Source organism: Apostichopus japonicus, chromosome 2 (assembly GCF_037975245.1).
Source record: "Apostichopus japonicus isolate 1M-3 chromosome 2, ASM3797524v1, whole genome shotgun sequence".
NCBI lineage: Eukaryota > Metazoa > Echinodermata > Holothuroidea > Aspidochirotida > Stichopodidae > Apostichopus > Apostichopus japonicus.
The window spans coordinates 18,479,408-18,500,272 of record NC_092562.1 but is presented as its reverse complement, the minus strand read 5'-3'; the positions used below and the strand labels follow the sequence as shown (position 1 = coordinate 18,500,272).

The following is a 20,865-nucleotide window of genomic DNA, read 5'->3' as shown; positions in this document are numbered from 1 at the left end:
GATATCGCAAGACATGTACAGGGATATAACTGTGTAGCACCCAGCTAGAATATTATTAAATGAGAAGTGCCAAGATATTAGCAAACCGCGTGCCACACGATTCTCACTTACTTGCACTCAAATACTTATTTAAGAATGCCATAAATGGTCACGAATGGTGGAATTTATCTGTTATTTAGTCTAGGTTCTCTGGAAGGATGCATGCGGTACTCAACAAAGGGAAAAACATAATACATCATAATTTAGGGGGATACCTGGCTTCAAAAAGGATAGAACTGTTACATAAGAATGACTTTGAGACACAACAGCAAAGAAAAACAAGATTTACATATATAAATTTGTCAAGATTTTACTTCAACAAATCATGAAGTTATAAGTGGTCATAGTACTGCTTTGATAGTATGCTACAAATGTTCCAAGCACTCCAGGGCCTAATCTTCACATATCAAATCACATATATAGATATATACATATTTATCATAGGCAAGGACTATAATAATAATAATAATAATAAAGCTTGTAGACTATATGGTGTACAGGAGGAATATTTTAAAGCTTTGAATCTTCGATAGTTTAATATTCATCACCATAATAATATATAATGATGGAGAAAAATAAGAGGAAAAATTAAAGAGTTGGTATATACTCGTCTATCACTGGATAACCTCCAACTTGGCTTTCACAAATGGGGGCGGGCTGGTGGGGGAGGGGCTTACAGTGGGAGTGTCTACCAGCAAGAACAGGAATGTGCACAGCATATATGCCGCATAAACATGAGTAGAACAAGAATTCCTTGCACTGTATCTGTCAGGATCTACCTAACTCTGCCAGATCTATCGCACCTCTGACCCACCGCCCCCCCCCCCATCTCCCACTTATACACACAACATGAAGTGACATTGTTCCTAACAATTGAGCAAACAAATTCCAATTTCAGTACAAGCTGTAGAGCAGCACACAGCCCTGTGCATTCCCAGCTGTCTATTGTGTGAGACACAGATGTTCTACACAAGTTACATTCAGGACTATAGCAAGACTACAATGCCACCCCTCCCACCCCCACCCTCCTTTGTGCCATAACCATGAATTGTGTACAATAACTTAACAAGTTGTAACACACAAGTACTGCCCCCTTCCACACCCCCCCCCCTCCCCCACCACTCCATCCCAACTGCAACAATCTCTTGAAGAAAATAACAAAAATAACCTGTTTAAAGCCATGTATGAATTAAACTGGTATGTTCCACAAATATTGGACTGTCCTCCAGGGATGTGCACTGGGATATTCGAGTGCTTGGCAGATCTGTGCAGTAGTGTCCTGGGGAGGGGTCTGAGGGGTAGAGGTCCCTCCTCTTTAGGAAAAGTTTTGCAAATGATCTATGCTTAGGTGGCAAACCTTTTTCCAGCCGCCCGGCATGAGCAAATCCCTAGTACCCCTGATAAACGTATAACAGAATCTGTAGCTTGACGATGAAACACACAGACACATAATTGTTCAGCTTGAGTGTTAACTGTAATATCAATTGGCCATTGCATGTATACACCAGAGGTTCTCATCAGATGCCCCACAGGACAAATTACACAAGTGAAAGAGTTCAGTCTGGCCCATGAAAGAAACTAAATAAAAAATCTGCCTGCAAATATTGCACTCATGGGGGGGGGGGGGAGGGAGGGTGGTACCTTAATTAAAACCTTAGGCTTGAGTAGCCTACCAGCCTTCCATGAACTCTGGCCATTTGCTCCAACCTATTTTGACCAGTACAAGAGATTGGCCCAGACTTGGACAAAAAAGAGCTAAGAAGATAAAAATTCTTAAACCTTGCGAGATATATGAAGAACAGCATAGTAACGAAGAAAACACTTTGTCAAGGGAAAACAACTTTCCAAGTAAAATGAAAACAACAGGGTCTTTCCTTTACGAAAAAATTAAAAACTAAAAAATGGATGGTTTCACAAATTGAATAAGTAAATCACATTTCCATAAACGATTCTATTGCTCAAAATTTTAAATTATTCACCTTTTCTTTCTCCTGCTTGGCCCCTCACTCTTAGGCTTTGAGAGCCATACTTCTTTCCCCCACCCCCTCTTATTGAACCCAAGCAGAAGGATTGTAGCCTCCCGACTTGCCTGTATACCCCCCCCCCCCCACACCTCCACAAATCATTCTTGTTTCAAAACAGTGAAAATTAAAATTGCACTGAAAGTGATCAAGGTAAAAATGAAATGAACACAGAAGAAGAATGAAAACAAAGGGAAAGGAAAACAAATTACAAGCAAAACTAAAGAACTTGGCAAAGTTACAAACAAGAAAGATGGTGTAGGCTAACAATGGTTTTGAATTGGGTTATGTAAACAAATTTATGAATTAAATTGTGTTTCCTTTTTTTTATTATAACTTTATAACGACTGTCTCCTCGTATACCAGCCAACTGGTGGTTCCATTACCAACAGGGAATAGTATGAGTTGTATAAATTATTGTAATCGGATAAAAAGTAATATTATACAACCCCTAAATGTCAGACTATACTGACAAACTAAACGGTTAATCTCGTAAAGACAATGTTTTGACTTTATTCTCTCTACTCCTCCCATACCACACAGACCCTACTTGATGTTATCATCAGAAATTCAGTGGGGGGTATAAAGAGGAATGTTCAAGTTGCAATATAGTCCTGTACAAATTATAAAAAACATTTTATACTTTTATTATTAGTTGTCCAGAGTTGAACTAAAAGACTTTAAAAATTGACCAATGAAAAAGGGCAATTTTCCACTTTAAAAATAACAATCGATGTCATCAAATAGTGAATATTCATTGCACTCAATATTCCAGTTTGTCAAAACAAAACAGCTAGTCCAAGATTAACTCCCAAAAAGACATCAGGGAAGGGGAGGGGGAGGGGTTAGGATAGGGGGAGGGCAAGACTTCTCAGATGGCATTTCACAAGTAACTTTTTCTCTTTACCTATTCAGTTGGGGAATACACCTTATAATCATGTGTAAGTATTCAAGGAATTTGTGTGATCACTGAGACCGACCAAACAACAAAACATCCGACTGCTTCCTAGTTCCTGTTGCATTCATATAGACAACCTAGTTTTGCAGGAAATGATGAAGCTAATTCTTACCTACAACAGCGAGTTTCACATCGTGGTATTCCATGTACTCATTCCAACAAGTGCTGATACTAATAACTTTTGTAATACTTGGCATGCCAAGCAGTAATGAACTATTGTGGGTCATCATAAAGAGGAACATAATCATACTGACTTGGCAACTTGCAAACAATTGACCTCCAAAAACTGTTTCTGTGCAAGTTTAACTTTCACTTGAATGAAAGGAAACAGGTACTTTCTTTACTACAGTATCAGAGAACTGAGAGTTTTAACCTTTAGGAGGAATACGTGTATAGCTCTCTTTGAATAACTGTTGCAACGTGTTGGCTTAAAGATGTAAAGGCTTATCGATAGTACTTCTACCTTGCTTCCTCATAAAGGAACACTGTTACCTACATTGATACTTGTCAAATATCTGTGAGTTAATTCTAATGAATCCAGCTAATAGGAAAGTGTTCTCTGAATATTTTATCAAGATTTGAGCACTGCCCAAATTTGTCAAATCCTGCTAGGATGAAAGCATCTTAGCTTTTAAAAATTATCTACATAAGCTTTTTGTCACCATAAATGAGCAGGTTTTTTCATATTTTCTTCCCCCTAGTAGTGTATAGAAACATTATCTACATTTGATCAAAAACCTTCAACTGCTATCCTTGTGATACAACACTAGTAAAATTAAGGATATTCTGCACTATAGTGATAATGATATTAACTAAAACAACTGGATAACTGAAACAACTGAATAACTAACATTATCAAATATTTTTGCATAACCCTTATCTGAAAACTTAAAATGGCAACAATTCTCAAGTTGTCATGGAATCATTACAGTAAAAATAGTGCTCAAGATTAAGAGTTGTCAATCATGTGCATTCATTTTTGCAAGTTAAACATTGCAATTTTATTCGAGATGGACCTGCCAAAAATTTGTGGCCCTCGAAAATATATGTTAAAGAACTTGGCTCTGTAATTATGTAGATATCTAGTCATGAATTAAGGCCTCATCTATATGCATGTGTTTACATATAAATATCTACATATATTTATATACATTTATCTATATATTTAGTGGAAAGTAAGGCACTGAAAAACAATCAAATTAAAAATGCTGATTGAATTTCATTTCTGATAGTACAAATATAAAACATTTGTAGATACTTACACATATTCAAGCATGCTACACATACTCATCCTTACAGCTTTGCAATGTAGTTGGAACTTGTACATGGGGGGGGGGGGGTGGGGAGAGGGAGCGATTTTGAACATCTTGAAAATGGATACAAGTAAGAGATGTAAGTTTCATACTCAAATGGAATTCATTCGCTTGACCAGGTAAGATTGATCTCAAATAGTGGATTAAAAGTTAAAAAAAGCAATTTTCCATGTTAACTCTTGTTTTTTTAAACTGTGTATAATGTAACTATGTGCAAAGTGTCTAGATGACAAAAACGTTCAGGATCTAATCAAGTTCTTTAATTATTTTTAGCTTCACTCTAGTAGAGTGTCTCCGTTTAATCAATTGTAATTTTACTTGGGTAAGTTTTGGGGAAAGCTGCTGACCGGACTTTGTAAAAGGTTTCTTTAAGCTCTAACTCAATTTGAATTCTATTTTTATCAGGTTAAGCTTCAGAAAGCAGTGAACCATTAAGTAGCTGTACAGCCTGTACATAACCCCTTTCTTTAACTGTTCTATAAAAGCATGCATGGTTCAGTATTCTCTGATAACTTATTTCCAACTGCAGTAAGGCTATTCAAACTACTAAAGTGTTAACTACAAACATTCTTTGACGAGATTCTCTTGAACTACACAGAATCGTTGAATAAGTTACACTTGTTTACACAAGTGGTTTTAGAGTTCATTGTAAATTAAAACGGTTTTTAAAGAGCTAGTGTGTGCGTAGAGCATCGTGTAAAGTTTCCTTCACAGTTTTATGACTTCTTCTACCTATTAATTTTCTTATTGCATTGATCAAGGGCTTGGGTAACTGTGAAGCATTGTTTAATGAGAGTCATTTACTACTTCTACTACAGTGCACGGGCTATAAACAGTTCTTGAAACAAAGACACATTATTTCGCACTTGTACAAACTAAAATTCCCCTTATTTTTTTTAGAGTTAACTAAATCACTTAAAGCAATGAAATATGTTTCAATGAATATAAAAAAATTGTAGAAAATTGTATACCATGTTTTAACAGTCAAATTTGTTGTAATTTCTAAATATTGTGCGCGAACTTTGTGATTCGGAGGCATTGCTGAAAGGTTACAGAACAAAAGGGGACTTTAGTCGGCAGGATTGCATTATTTGATGTTCCTTTAATTATACTAAGGCTAACTTCAGACTGACTGCTTGTAGTAATAAAAGATTGAACCAGGAAACAGCAAAAAGTAGCAGTAACCTAGACAAGACCACAACAGGCCATCATCAGACTCTTTTATCTGATAACCTTCAATGCTTTGTTTGTTTACTTTAAACAGACCATCTTGATGGGTTATATTGTTAATCCACTCAAGTAAGTGACAAGGAAGTGAGCAGACCCACCTGGATTATAAATATCCCTGGTTGTGATATTGTAAACCACAACCTTGAAAACCATGAACTTCACACTACCTGCATTACAAAGTCCACCTTCTCAGATATTAACTAAACAGAACCATCATTACCAGAGACCTTCAACCTTCATTTTGTTTTATCAAAGGGGGCGGGCCATCTACAGATCAACTGTCCTTCACACTTCATCTCCTCTGCACAACCAACAGGTTAAATCTATCCCTGCCCAACCTCTCCTCTACATCTCTATACGTGAACAAAAGGAAAGACTTTGAAATATGAAATGTCCGTGATAATAACTCGATCCTCACCCATGATTGCATAGCTCTACAAGTTGTGGTCAGACTTCTGTCCGTACAAGCATTTTAAACTTCGTCCTCGGAACGTCCACACAGTTTGGACAACCGCTTGTCTCTAGTTAGTAGCAGCATATTCATTTTGTTTCCCATTAACTAAACGACAGTTGTTCGCTCAAAAGATAATGGTGAAACTTTTTTTTCACCTTTTTTTCCCCTGCTTGGTTAATGATATACAAAAAGTCTAACAATTTCTCGGCCAAAATATTTCACGTTATAACTTCTGTAGGTTTTGTTTTCTTCTCCGCTGGCGGTCTCTCAATTAAAGACTCGTTCAAATCCGGTGCCTTCTTCTTCTTCTTCTTCTTTTTCTTCTTCTTTGGTTTATTATCTTCCTTCGTTTCTTCCGTGCCGTTCATTTCGGGTTTGGGTGAGATGACCACGCCGCTGTCAACGTTACCACCATTACCATTAACTTCAGAATCAGATTGGTAGCCGTCATTGTCTGAGGGAGCCATAAACCGAAAGGACACAGATCAGAAAAAAAAAGAAGAGAAAGCAAAAAGGATCAATCACTTTTGTCCTAAAAAGGACATCAGAAATAATAGCAAAGCAAAACAATTTTGTTTCTATTAGTACCAAAGACAAAGGCATATTTGGCTCTATCAAACTTGTAACATTTGATTTTGGGGGGGGGGGGGGAGGAAAACATATCAACATCTTTCATCTTTCAAAATATGTCTTCTATTTAAAATACCTTGCTAAGGTTAACTTGGTGTCTCCCTATTCCCTGCAGATAACGTAAAATGTGCCGATTTATGAGGTCATCACAGAGCAGAGGTGACCAAATATTTTTCAGACAGCAAATATCAATTCTTGTAGCTGGTGCTATTTGAACAACAACAAATGGAAAACCACTTTTTTTCTTTTTTTGGGGGGGGGATATTCCCTACAATAACTGGGTCACAGCATGGTAGGTGTGAATCAACCTAAAGGCAATGTTGCATTTGGAATCACCTGCCTAAGAACTTTCATAAAAAGCAAAGATGTAGTGTTTGTCAGTCAATACCCTCTTGTACTTTAAGCTTATATTTATTTCTTTGGTACACATGTATACATGAACAAGAGTTCACAAAAACTTAGAACTATAAGTTGTTGCCACTGGAAATTCCAGCCGCAGCAACAGGAATGCAGCTGGTTTTATAGCGCAAACCCCATCAACATTTTGAAATTGACAATTACATAAACCTTGAGTCAAAATCAGGTCCAAGGATACTCTTGTTCTTTAAAGGAGAAATGATAGTAGTAAAAGATGAACCAGTGGTGATAATGCAATGAAGAACATGATGCAAAATCACATTCATGAATAATAATTGATAAAATGGACATAAATATATTGATAAACCATTAAATTAGTTGATACAGACATAATGGTATGTAAATGCATGAACAGACCAGATGTTGAATAATGCAGCAAATTGTATAAAACTGAACATTGTCAGCCAAGCTCCAATGCGATGAATTAATAGGTCAAAGTTCATAGCAATAAAAGAAAACAGTAGTTCAAATTAAACGTGCATTTAAATGATCCATGCTTCAAAATTAGGACAATTGCATGGTATTAAACATAAATGTTGATTTGAGTGTTAATCAAATGTTCATGTGCTTCTCGTCAGTGATTTTGCTTGAAATTTGTGCAGCACTTGGAATCATGTGATAGTTTACTTGTAAGATACTGTTTAAGAGAATACAAAGTGGGAAAGCCAAGTGGGAGGCGGAGGGGGAGGAAGGATCTAGTTTCTACTTCATACAGTACTTTACTAGCAGAGTTATTGTCTCCTTCATAAAAGCATGTTTCGCAGTTACACTGATCACATACAAGTGGAAGAGGAATGAATGGGGAAGAGAAGATGGGAAGGGGGCGGGGAGGGGACAAGTCTCTATCATCATTTACCGTTTCCTTCCCATGCCGGTTTGGTGGCAGGGTGCAGTTCAACAAAGTTTCCATCTGGATTATGGAACGTCCCTGAACGCCTCTCAGCGGCTGGCGAAGGACTATGACCGTTTACTGGTGTAACGGTTAAGCTATGAACGCAAACGAGATTTTAGAATGAATTACAAATAAATTAGTAGAAATGAAGACATGCAGTAGCAACAACTCAATGAGAATAATGAAAGAGGAATACAAAAAAGTGCTGAAATTCCCCTCGCACTGTTAGAAGAACAGCGAAAATAAGAAAATGACGTGCTGCCATAACGTGATGAGAAAAAAACAAAAAACTTAGCAATATCAAAAAAATGTGTATCCTTAAATAGCTCCCATTAACCTGCAGTAATGTTTTGTATGAGTAAACATTGTAACTATAGTCACATACTGTATGAGATATTAAATATATGTAGGGAAAAAAGTTGGACTGATTAGTGGAAATATGAACATGTGAGTTACACCAAAACTCACTGGTTTGGGTATTTACGAACGACGATACTTACCTGTCTCCTACAACACTTACGCACATTTCCTAGTCTACCTAGACGCCACTGGTATAATTTTAGCACTGCGCCCCCGGTGACCTCTCCCATAGGTCACCGCGCACCCTCTCTCCCTTCCGGATTTACCATTCCGAAGGAAAACGCGTGTCTTTCAAGCCCCGTAGAAGACAGGTAAGAGAGGAGTGAAGTAAATTCCATTTTTTTAATTAAAATGTGGTCTCACACAAAGCTAGCTTGAAGAGCACTCACAAAGGACATGACATAACTTTGATTGTCATGATCTCCTTCTTGATATTAGTTGTTAAGACGAGTGATTCCAGCTCACTCAATAACGATAGTGGGAGTGCATATTTCTGTCTTTATAACTGTACTCATTTAAAACAGCAGTATCCACGATAAACATGCACAAACCGATCCCTCAGGAAAATGGAAGACTTCAACCAGCTGCGTTACTTTTTCCCCCTCCCCCTCCCCAACCTCCTCCCCCTCCCCAACCTCCTCCCCCTCCCCACTTCCTACCCCCCCAATAACACATTGATTGTCATGATCTCCTTCTGGATATTAGTTGTGGAGATGATTGATTCCAGCTGGCTTAATAACGATAGTGAGAGTGCACATTTCTGTTAGTGAACTGTACTCATTTAAAACAGCATTATGTAACCCACTATAAACATACACAAACAGATCCCTCAGGATAATGGAAGACTTTTTCCCCCTCCTCCACTTCCTCCCCCTCCCTTGCTTCCTCCCCCCCACCCTGGGCCCGACCAGGCTTTCAACACCCCCTGATCAAGATTGAAATAATTTAAGTATAACTGAAAAAATTGCTCTATGGGAGGTTGTACATTACAAACAGTTCTCTATAATGAAACCTTAATTCAGGCAAAGGAGATCTCATGTGACTTAACCTTGTGACTTCCACATAGACTGGCACAGAAGTAATATCACATGCATACAGAATAAAACCCTTAGCGAGAATTGTAGGCAATCATCCTGACCTATAAGTGATTGAGTAATGTTTCATTTCACCTCCTCATAACCTTGCATTCTTGCTTTATCACCTCTCTCTCTCTCTCTGTGGGTAATGTAGGAACCTGATTCACTCCTAGCCGCACTCTGAAATGTTAACAAGGCCTATGAAAGTTTTTGCCAATCGAAATGGTTAAAGCAATCATATGATAAAGTTAGGAACAAGGTATTGAGATTGGGTTTTCAACAAACTGGTGTACATATGACTATTCTTATCTAATAAATGGAATATCCCTGCTACCTGTACTGCCCCTCCAACAACAAGACTGCTTCAAATTTTGTATTAATTACACTTCAACAAACTCACATGAACCCTCACACAAAATGACTCACAGTTCAATAGTGTACTGATGATACATGCCACACCTGTTTGAACTCATGACACTTTCACCAAATTTGAAATCAATATAAAGAGGTTTTGGATATATCGAATAACATGAATTCCTTTAATTTTTAGCTGTGACAGCAAGACAAATCTTCTGTAAATTTATAAATGTCTATGTATAGTGGTGTCATGTCACTCCCTAACACAGAAACAGGCTTTGTTTGTGGGTGTGAGTGAATCCATTCAGAAAGAATAGAGGGTTAACTGGTATATATACTGTTACAGTAACAATAGACTTGTTTGTAAACAGCTACTGTACTTCCTTAAAAGCCATCATTACTGTCCACAAATTTATAGGTAGTCAGTATAGGCCCCCATATTACAGCATGCTATAATTGCTAAGTTTCCAACAAGTACTTTCCTGGAGGTTTTTACTCTCCAAGTTGTTCTTAGACATTTTTTTATGGAACACACAAGATGAATGAATGTCCCAGTAAGGAAAATTTCCTCAAAGTTTATTATAAAAACAGTAAATTTTGACCAAAAATATTCACTTTACTGTATATGAATATCTAGCATATTTGGGGCCAATACAGCATACTAAGCAGACTAAATTTTCTTTTTGGAGTTCTTTTCAGAAGCTACTGACATTCTGCATTATTCCCGGATGTTGAGTATTCTCAGAGTATTCAATTAGACGATTGTATCAGTGATCTGGAGGCAAAATCCACTGGAGATGGCAGCGCCATGCAAGTGTGATTGTTGAAATATCTGATCATGCGTGACCATTGCTTGACTCTCTAGCATATTTTCTAGCACTATGACCTGTAAACAATGCTCAAATTGACACCCTCCCCCCCCCCAAAAAAAAAATGAATAGAATTGGTTTTGAAAAAATAAGACCAATCCCACAAGTTTTCAGCCTGTTAAATCATGTTTTTTTTTCCATTTAAGGTACCTCTTTTTTCCTGTATTAATATTGTAACTTTTCCTGTGGAATGTTTCTTTTTGTCCATTTTCACTTTTGGCTGACAGACAACAAAAGTCTATTGTAGCATATATCTTTATGACGAGACTTTTTCCATCTTGTCACTTGTTAGTTCTTGCACTATGCATTATACCGTACGGTTGGAACTCGGAAGGACAAAGTTTCACTTTTTGTTAAGCTGAATTAATTTTATGTTTGCAGTGATTACGTTGCGACAAATGCCACATGTTTTGCATACTCATTCTGTGATATTTCGCAAAAACAGGATATCCTAATGTACACTCAAACTTGAGAGATCCATGCAGTGATCCTCTTTATAACTACTAATTTTTAACCCCAATTAATTCAAAGAAAAAACTGTAATGCCTATATACATTGTTTCACTTGTAAAACATATTAATTGAAAGTTTAAATTCATCATTTCATTGCAAAATTCAATGCACCAAACCATCTATGAGAAATTTTATTTATGAATTCGTTTTTATGAATTTATGCATTTCTTTTGCATACCTTCGCTATGATTGTTTCCCTTCTAGCACAATCATATAAAAAGAAAAGACAAAACACATTAAAAAAAAATTATATTAAAAAAACAAAACAAACCAAACGTTCAGTGTTTCTGACGCCCAAACATGTTCAGAGTGTGTTGCTCTATCTTGAGTTACCATGTTTACATGCTGGACATCACATACACGCATACACACAGATACAAATAGATACATACACACACACACACACGCCATCATGACTGTATGTGTTTCTCTTTCATCGAAACCAAAATGGTCTTTTACAAAAGACAAAACATTACTTTCTGTTTTTTTAAGTTATTACTATGCCAATGCAGATCACAACACTGCCAACATTCACAGAATATTAAAAAGATGTTGTCAACTTCAATATTGCAATCAACCCATTTGAAAAATCAATATTACCACGAAAACTACAAAAATTCAAATGAAAATGCAAATATATCACCTCCCTCACTGCAAATTAGAAAGGATTTATTTGAGGGAGGAAAGTTGAGGGGATTTCCCAAAATATTTTCCAGAAGACAAAAATCAAAGTAAATTTTAGAGTTTGTCCAGCTGCAATGCAGCAAAAGTATACATTTCTTAGACAAAGCCAGTTGGTTGCCTAGTAACCACCTGGCGTAAATTTCTGCTCATTATCTTCCACTTGAAAGAAGAACCAGGTGCATGGCAGTGATGGTACTAGTTAATATTGCCAGTATACATTGCTACATGTATACCAGTGAATATTGGAAACCAAGGCCTAATATGACCATCACTGACTACTGGTCAGTTAAATATTAAAATACCTGGTATTTGGATACAAATCAAAGGCAGCTGATCAAGGACAGGAAAAAATTTGATATAAAAACTTGTATTTGATTAAACCAGTGTCCTTTTCCCCCTATCTCCTAATTACCAGCCTTCCTCTAGCCCGCCCTCCCAAACTTATCTATTTTCTATTCTTCTCGTTGCTCCAGAATTTCAGGATGTTTCGTACATGTATTCAGGGATGTGCCCAGGATTTCCTGAGTGCCGGGTATACTGATCGCCGTCCTGGGGCAGGGGTTTAAGGGGGAGGGGGTACCCCCTCCCCTTTCAGAAATTTTTCGATTTTTGAAGGTGCTCAGAAGCCAAATGCCGGCACTTGTGTAGCTTTTTAAGCACATACACAAGTACTAGTTTTGCTAACAATTTACATTTTTTAATATTTTTTATAGTGAAATATATTACCTAACTGGTAAAAGTTATTAGTTTGTTTTCAAAGAGATTTTACAAGGGACCGATTGAGAGCCATAAGTAATGTTTTATCGCATGCGTATGACTGATGCACTATTTGTCTGTATGATTTTGGCATAGGCTAGGCCCAATTTAAGATATGTTAGGAAAGTCTGGAGTTTAGATGGAAATAGTGTTGGGCAGGATTCACAATTTTTAAGACAGTGCTGGGCGGTAATTTTAGTGCTGGGCGGAGCCGCCCAGTGCCGCCCAGCGTGGGCACATCCCTGTGTATCTATGAAGGTAAAACTGTAAGCGAATAATTTGGTGATAGCAATTCACGGATAAACATGCACTTTTTCCTGGTTCATGCACTTTGATTGAAGAGGCAAGCAAGAAAGGGAAACAGCCATTGATTCTGTATAAACAAAAACAGTTATTTCAAAGGTTGCCAATATTTGTAGAAATGTGTCCATTTTCACATCTAGCATTTCGCCATGAAATACATGACAATTTATAACCAGTACATAACAGTTATCTGAGCTGGAGAAAGGAGGATAAACAGAGCCAAAAACTAATAACTATGGTTGAGCATATATATACAGAATCTATCTTTTTCCAGCTTTTATTAATTTATTTAAAATATTGACATTTTCTTCTACAGTGAAAAAAATGGAGACATTTTAGAGCACTTCTGGTGAAAAATTAATTGCCCTTATGTTGGGACAGAAAATGAAAAATTAACTACTGTTAACAGCAGATAGAGGAATAGTTGCAGAAATGAGTGGTAGGGGAGGGGAGGGGGGGTAAAGGGGTGGGTGGTACAGGGACCTACTGGCTTTCTTTAAAATGACACACAAAGTTAAATTCAAATACTGTGGTTTGCACTCATTCCATCTCTCATTACCATGAAAGATAAACACTTCAGTGATAGGAACTAACCACTTATAATTGCTTCTGTAAATATAAATCTATTTCCAAATCTGTAAAGAGGTAATTACTAACGTGAAACAATCAGGAAATGAAAACTTCAGTGGTTCCTATGTCTAAACATACATGAATATTAATAAGGTCAAAGTTGTTGATGCAAAGAACATGTACATACTATGTACTTAAATTACTTTTTCCATTATATCTACTGTAAATCAGACATACGGTTGAAGAGATATTTTACGAATTTTACGTAAAGAACCGTCCACTCATTAATTGCATAACAGCCTCACCACAAACAATAGGCATCATCTACTGACCCTGACCAACGTATAAACAAAAGTATGACGTAAATAAATATATTTCCTTCTTGAGATACCTTGTTTCAAAGCTAGGGTGTCACATACATACACGTACACACGCACGCACACATCCACACAATATACGCAAAGCATCACAACTAAAAAGTAACTTGAGAAGCCCTGCAGGAAATCTACATCCAATGACTACATGTCCCTTTTGCTTTGTTTTTTGTTGTTGTACTAAGTAGCACAGTGCATTAATAGCTACTGCTAATTACCTACAATATGTAATTAATGCCATTCAGATGGCTTCATACCTTCCTTAAAACTTTCAGCATTCAGCAATTGATTCAAAATGGTGCCTATTGTAAATAATGGTATATATACCAACATTCAATAAATTATAAATTATACTCTTCCTTAAAATGTCCATTCCGAATGGAATATTTGAAGTATTTTAACTTGAAATCAAAAAGCTATTTCACAGATGACTTTCCAAAAGTGACCGGGTTTTGATATTAACAAGTGACGACGATGGAGGTCACCTGTCTTCTCCCCACAATCGCACACATAAAACTTGAAAAATATTAGATATTGACTTTGTTTCAATACTATTCAAGATCTTTTTAAGCAACAGAGATAACTTAACAGAAAAAAAGCTTTTTACCTCAAACTTGAATTGTCAAGCTACAGTACTGTAATGAAACTGCATATTGCACCATGTATGGGGGAGCTGGGACTGTCTAACTCAAAATCCTTGATAAGAAAAACAATCTTTTTAAAGTAAGCCATGAACTTTTCAAGACAATGGAGTCACAGCAAGAGTTCTAGTACTGGCTGCTTTGTTTTGTCTTTTTTGAGCTTGTTTGTTGTTAACTCAAACAAACAGTCAACGGATTATTGCTTAAATCTTAGTGTAAGTCTAATTAACCTACATCACAATAGTACACACATCAACATATTTATCGCCTCAATGGACACATTTCCCTTTACCCATCCTGTTCCTGCTCATTCTGTTAACATTTATAATAATTTTAACTAAATTTGAATGACTCATTTAATCAATAATTTTAAGCTGCTTTTTGTACTGATTTTGGTCAAGTTTGCTCGTTAGTTGTTAATTAGCACTAATACTGTGGTAATGATGGAGTCTATCTGGTGGTTGCATGCAAAGTTTAGTGTCAAATAATGTAAGAATAAGGCAAAGAGAATTTGAATCGAACAAGGCGAAGAGAATTTGAATCGATAGGCTCCTCTTCTCTGTTGTCGAAATCAATGAAACTTGAATATCAGAAAAGGTCTTGATATGAAATTTTTGTAGAAACTCACACTGTCACATTCAGTCTAGATGTTAAAGTTAAACAAATTACGTAGAAGGATGTCATAGTTTGATCAATTAAAACCTTACATTATGTATTTTTACTGTATGTTACATGTTAAATTGTGTAAACTTGCTGGAAATTGGCAAATCAATAAAAAAAAATAAAAACTGACAACCCAGCACCAGGTACCCATTACATGATATACAGCTCTCCCTACAGTACTGTATACCAACACATGCTACAGTATATCTACATCAACCTGCACTATAGCCATGCATACATGCTGTAGTATATTCTCTACCTGCACCACTGTATACCCATGGATGTGCTATAGTATATAAAAATATATACCTGCACTATACCCATACATGCTATGTACAGTCAATATCTACCTGTATGGCAAGCCATGTGGGACAAACACTGCATAATATATCCGCGTATTAATTGGAATTTATACGCGTATTAATTGGAATATATATGCGTATATATTATGAGCCAATCATATGGTGTAAATATATCCACGTATTAATTCGAATATATCCACGTAATAATTCGAATATATACACGTATTAATTCGAAAATATACACGTATTAAATAAAATACATATCGAGATTAAATCCAATATATGCACGGATTAATTAGAATATACACGAAAAAACAATTCCGCTCTTGCTGTGTACATATACCAACGATAAATGTTTTGGCGGGCTCGCGAGATCGTTTCATAAAGCGGAACTTTACACATGTACAACACATATATTTTCGAATTAATACGCGTATATATTCAAATTAATACGCGGATATATTATGCGGTGTTTGTCCCACACGGCTTGCCATATACCTGCACTATACCCATACATGCTACAGTATAGATACAGGAGCTATCCATACTAGAGCTCCAATACAGTACACCCATAAATGCTTTTTCTATAATCTATCACAGATGACAGACATGATAAAACCTCAACAAAACAAACAGGAAAATGCAGTGAACTGTTTCTCTCTGGCCCAGCTCATGTAGGACATTAATTGAGAACTTCTCATGTTCATTGTAAAGTAGAGAGCACAGTAGCACATTGTACATTGCTTGCATTAAGTGCAACTCTTTATATGTATACAGTGCACAAACACACAGTGTTCAAATCAAAGCCCTGTTTTCAGTTAACTACAGTAGATAACTAGGCCTATCAATCTTTGGACAGTATATATATAAAGGTTGATTTGAAACAAGCTTTAATTATTTTCAACCCTAGTATAGCCAGCTCTCCTTTTAGACTACACAATTACAGAATTTGATATATATTGTACTACAACTTAACAAGATTCTAGGCCTTCTTCTTTTTTTTTGTTCTTCTCTGATTTGAACAGCTTATTCTTGTGTTGGAATCGGACTCTATATTCTAATTGCGTGTCCTTTGTTTTTCTTGGTATAATGATTAGTGGCGATGATTGAAAACGCAGTGAAATTTCTTTAGGATGTTTTCACATTTATGTTTTAAAAGATTCTTCACATGCAGCCCTACCTGTCATTTCCTTACCCACCAGTACAAATATTATTATGCTCAAATTCATTCGGATGCCAGTCTTGGTTTCCTTGTTTACATAACTCATAAAAAATGATCTACTGGCATACCATAGGTAGAGAGCTTCAGTTAGGGTAGAGTAATTATTATTATAACTATACAGCTCTCACGCTAAACGAACCCACAATATTTAGTGAGCAATCTGACATTCTGGCCAATGTAAGAAAGCCCTCCCTCCCGGGTTGGCTGTAAACATCCTCTAATTAGGTTCCTTATTGGCTTCAACCCAATTATTATTAACGACTGCTTATCTTCACATGTTTCCTTGTTTCTCAACAATTTTTCGGCGAGAGACAAAGAAGGCTAATGAATCACCATAGCAACCAGAGACAACTTTCCATATCAACTGAGCTATGATTCGACACTTTGTTAGATTAACATGTTGCGATTAAAATGTCCCATGAGTTGCACCACTACGAATTTGCTTGAGTTCCCATACTTTTGTAAATTATATGCCCTCTCAATACTATTGAAGCACACAATTGTTTTATAAAGGGAAGTCTGCTCGAATTTCTTTTTTTCTGTCGTGGTTGTTCAAACATCAGCAGAGTTGGTTGTCCATGAAACCTGATAAAATGGAAGGGTGTGGCAAGCATCCTACCCCCCATTTTCTCTCCCTCCCCTCCCCTTCTCCCACAAATTCCTGTTTGCTCTTCTGATCAGGCAGATACCAACTCTGGCAAACTCAAGAAAAGTTTTTGGCGCAAAAATGAAAGTTAATTGTGTCGGCGTAATAAAAGTAGTGTAAATGTATCAGTCTTGCTCTTAGTGTTGAAGGAGCCTGTAGTAACTGGGAAATTTCCAAAAAGTAGACCAGAATTGGACGTGATGTCTGAAAAGTCATGTATGAAAAGATTCAGGGACACAGATCTTGGCTTCTAATTCCTGATATACCACACCACCAGACAAGAATTAGGTGTACACTGCAATTTGTGGTGAAACTAGTCTAACTAGACTATATATCGAATGCAAAAACAACCCCCCCAACCACCTCTCCCCTCCCTCAAATAAAATGCGCTCTGTCCAAATCTGGTGCTACCCAACTGGCATCGCCTGCTTAAAATCTTCTCTCTTTCTCAGAGTGATCATTGCATTTAAATAGCAAATGAAAATATGCTTCTCATGCAAATGAATGTTTTTTTTTTTCTTTTAATGAGAAATTATGCATGCAACTATGAAGGCAAGAGATATTTAATTCAATAATGGCTAGCTTACTCTGCAGTATTATTCATAGGTAGTTCAGGGTTCGGCCTGCTGAAGAGAAACAAGTTGAAAGAAAGGACAGTAAAATGGCGAGGGCTCCCCAGAAACAAACCATTGAAGGGGATAATTCTTTTGCTTCCCCATGCCCGCCCCCCCAAGCCCCTAAGAACATAATAAGATTAAAAATTAAAAAAAATAAGCACTGAGTGAACCCATTAGGGAATGTTTACAGTAGTTAATTTGTACTAAAATTTGTTACTTTTAGACAATTCATTGGATCCACACATACACTCACACAGAATAAATAATAAAAATAACATTAGTAACATTTAGTCTATTATAGCAGGGCACTGGTTATTTTTACAATGTAATTCCTCCGCACACGTAAACATGTTCCACCAACTTAAAGCTACCTAATCATGGGTTTGTTGAATAATAAGTTCTCACTTCTTCACAATGAATATCAAACTATAAAGTGAAGCCAAAGAAAAACAAAGCTTTAATTGACATTTAATTACAAGATTCAACAAATGGAACCTTATTCAGTCAATATTAAAAACCCTGTAAAATTGTGAATATTTGCAACGATGAAGCTCTCTGATATTTCTATTGAGGGCACTTTCATATCGGAAGACCTAACGCGCTTCGTACTATTTACAGATATTTGAATCCAAGTAACATGATCGCATGAAAGAGCTTGCAAGCATGCCAACATGAACAGGAAGAACTTGGGCACAGAGGTGCTGGTTGACTGACTGTAGTGCAATGTTCCACTTATTGTGCAGTCTGGTCGAACGAAGAGAAGTGCTTTGGTAAACACAAGGTATGGTACGTGCTTCAAACGGTTAGTTTAATTGACTTGAAACTTTGTTTCAAAAGAGATCATCTTCAATAATTACTAACAATATTTTACAATATTATTATACTACTACTGATCAACCATGATGGACTGCAAATCAGATGCAGCTTGTTTCAAGTTTCATGGAGATAGGGCCTATAACGACAACGCCCTCTGTAGATTTTGGGGAATGGCTGAACGGCCCCATCGTAACACTGTTTGATTATCACGCAGCTAGTAGCTTGGAAACCTTAACCCTAACAGACACCGATTGTAACAGCATTCATATGAATATCACGCAATGTGTTAAAATGTGTTTTAAGTACTTATATGAAGGTGTGGCCATCCTAGCATATCCAGCAAATTTTGTTGGCCCTTAAGCACTTTGACAGTAGAATAGTAATTCTATATAGCACCTATACCTTAACCTAGCCGACTTGCAGAAACTGTTACCGAGTGACTTAACTGTTAACTCAATTAAAATCTAAATGGTAATTTTGGGTTGCAAGAAAATATTTTTACATCTAGCCTTCTAGGACTCACAGTTTTGCACCTTAACTACCAAAGTGGGGAATATAATCGGTTTATGTGATTTTGGTATCTGAAACCACAAACGACTACTTTTATAGTGACATCATGGAATAACCTATAAACAAGATTTAGTTACACTTGGAGAAATAATAAATGTGACATAGAAAATGTTTATTTTCAATAATGACTTAAAAAAAACACCTCACATCACACTGTTAGAAGTAGACATAACTTTGCATTATGAATACACAGGTCGAAAGTCACTTGTAAACGTGGAATATTGAAAAAGATTTATCTTTCCCAAATCAGGCCAATTCAAGACAAAGGATGAACATAATATCCCAAAAAGTCATACAAATCACTGAAAAATCACAAATTACATAATTGACCCACATTTTATAATTTTTTATACAAAAATGAGAACAAACAAGTTACTACTGTTGTAGAGCAAGTTTTACAATAACATGAAATGTCAAGTAGCAACCACAGACCAAAATGTCTCCCTTTTTTTCTTTTTTAATTTCGATGTCACTTGATCATTCTCTGAATATGCATGAGATGGAATAGGGTAAACTTCTTTTACCTTCAACAGTTGCACATATTTACCTCCTTGGTCATATTAACCATTTTTCTATTATAATCGCCTACAATTTAACTTTTCCGAAATCGGAAATTTCAACCCACATAATTAGTAATGTAAACTCACCTTCTCTGCTTTTTCCTCTTCCAGTAGAGGTACACATAATATGATATTACGCACACTACAACTGCCAGGCAGATGAAGCCAACACAAGAAAGAACGATAATGAGAGTATGGTCACCTCCTGTAGGTTGAAACAACATACACGATAGAGTCAAAAAATGAAGAAAAAAAATATTAGTTGATCATAATTTTATGCAAATTTCAATGATAATCTCTTTCACTTGTATTTTAAAGAATATCTTCTAATTGTAAAGTGAACAGTTGTGGGGAAGCACTACATGAAACACATTTCATTTCATTTCATTTCGTCTATACATGATTACAATAAAAATGTAGAATACTATAAACAGGACACTAGAAAAACAAGGAAAATTTATCGAGCTAGCGACCAAATGAAGAACAAAGGAAGAAGGAGAAAATGAAGTAGGAAAAAAGTGACGAAAAAAGAAAGAATTTATGCGACATAAGAAGAGAATCCATGCTGGCTGCAGAGGTCACAAATTTACGGTGCGGCTGTAAGGAAAATGAAAGGGAATAAGGAGGATGGAGGGAGGCAGGCATGGAAGGTATGGAGGGTAGGGCAGATAGAATTTTGAATCGGGAAGTACGTCATCTGTGACAAGAGTGCAAGTGTAATACCTGGTGAGTCCTATGTACATATGGTTTGAATATTTGGTTTGGTATGGCGGTTACAGCTTTACAGACAGATAATGAGAACATTCTATAACATTGTTGTAACTACATATACATACAATTATCACTCTCACCCATACATAGAACAAGTTTTGACGACCAATTGAGCATGAGAGGGGACATAGTAAAGGAGGAAGGAAGGGGTACCATGGCTATTGATTATCATTTCTAGAACAACTAATGTTTACTGCGACTGCAGCAAATCATCAATTTACAAAAAAAAATAATGAATGTTG

At 36.4% G+C, this 20,865-nt stretch overlaps 1 protein-coding gene across 11 annotated transcripts in view; it reads right to left on the bottom strand.

Annotated features, from left to right (window-relative positions):
* Nucleotides 1–333: 333 nt before the first annotated feature.
* Nucleotides 334–20,865, bottom strand: part of LOC139980823 (uncharacterized) — a 47,818-nt gene continuing 27,286 nt past the window's right edge. For 6 of the 11 annotated variants that reach the window (XM_071992775.1, XM_071992800.1, XM_071992818.1 and 3 more), the window contains 4 exons: nt 19,940–20,057; nt 17,877–17,915; nt 7,919–8,049; nt 334–6,469 (listed from right to left, as the gene is read on the bottom strand). In XM_071992775.1, the coding sequence (XP_071848876.1) occupies nt 6,234–6,469; nt 7,919–8,049; nt 17,877–17,915; nt 19,940–20,057 (524 nt within the window). In that variant the 3' untranslated portion in view covers nt 334–6,233. The remainder of the gene's footprint in view (nt 6,470–7,918; nt 8,050–17,876; nt 17,916–19,939; nt 20,058–20,865) is intronic. The other 5 variants (XM_071992782.1, XM_071992828.1, XM_071992861.1 and 2 more) reach the window with 2 other exon arrangements.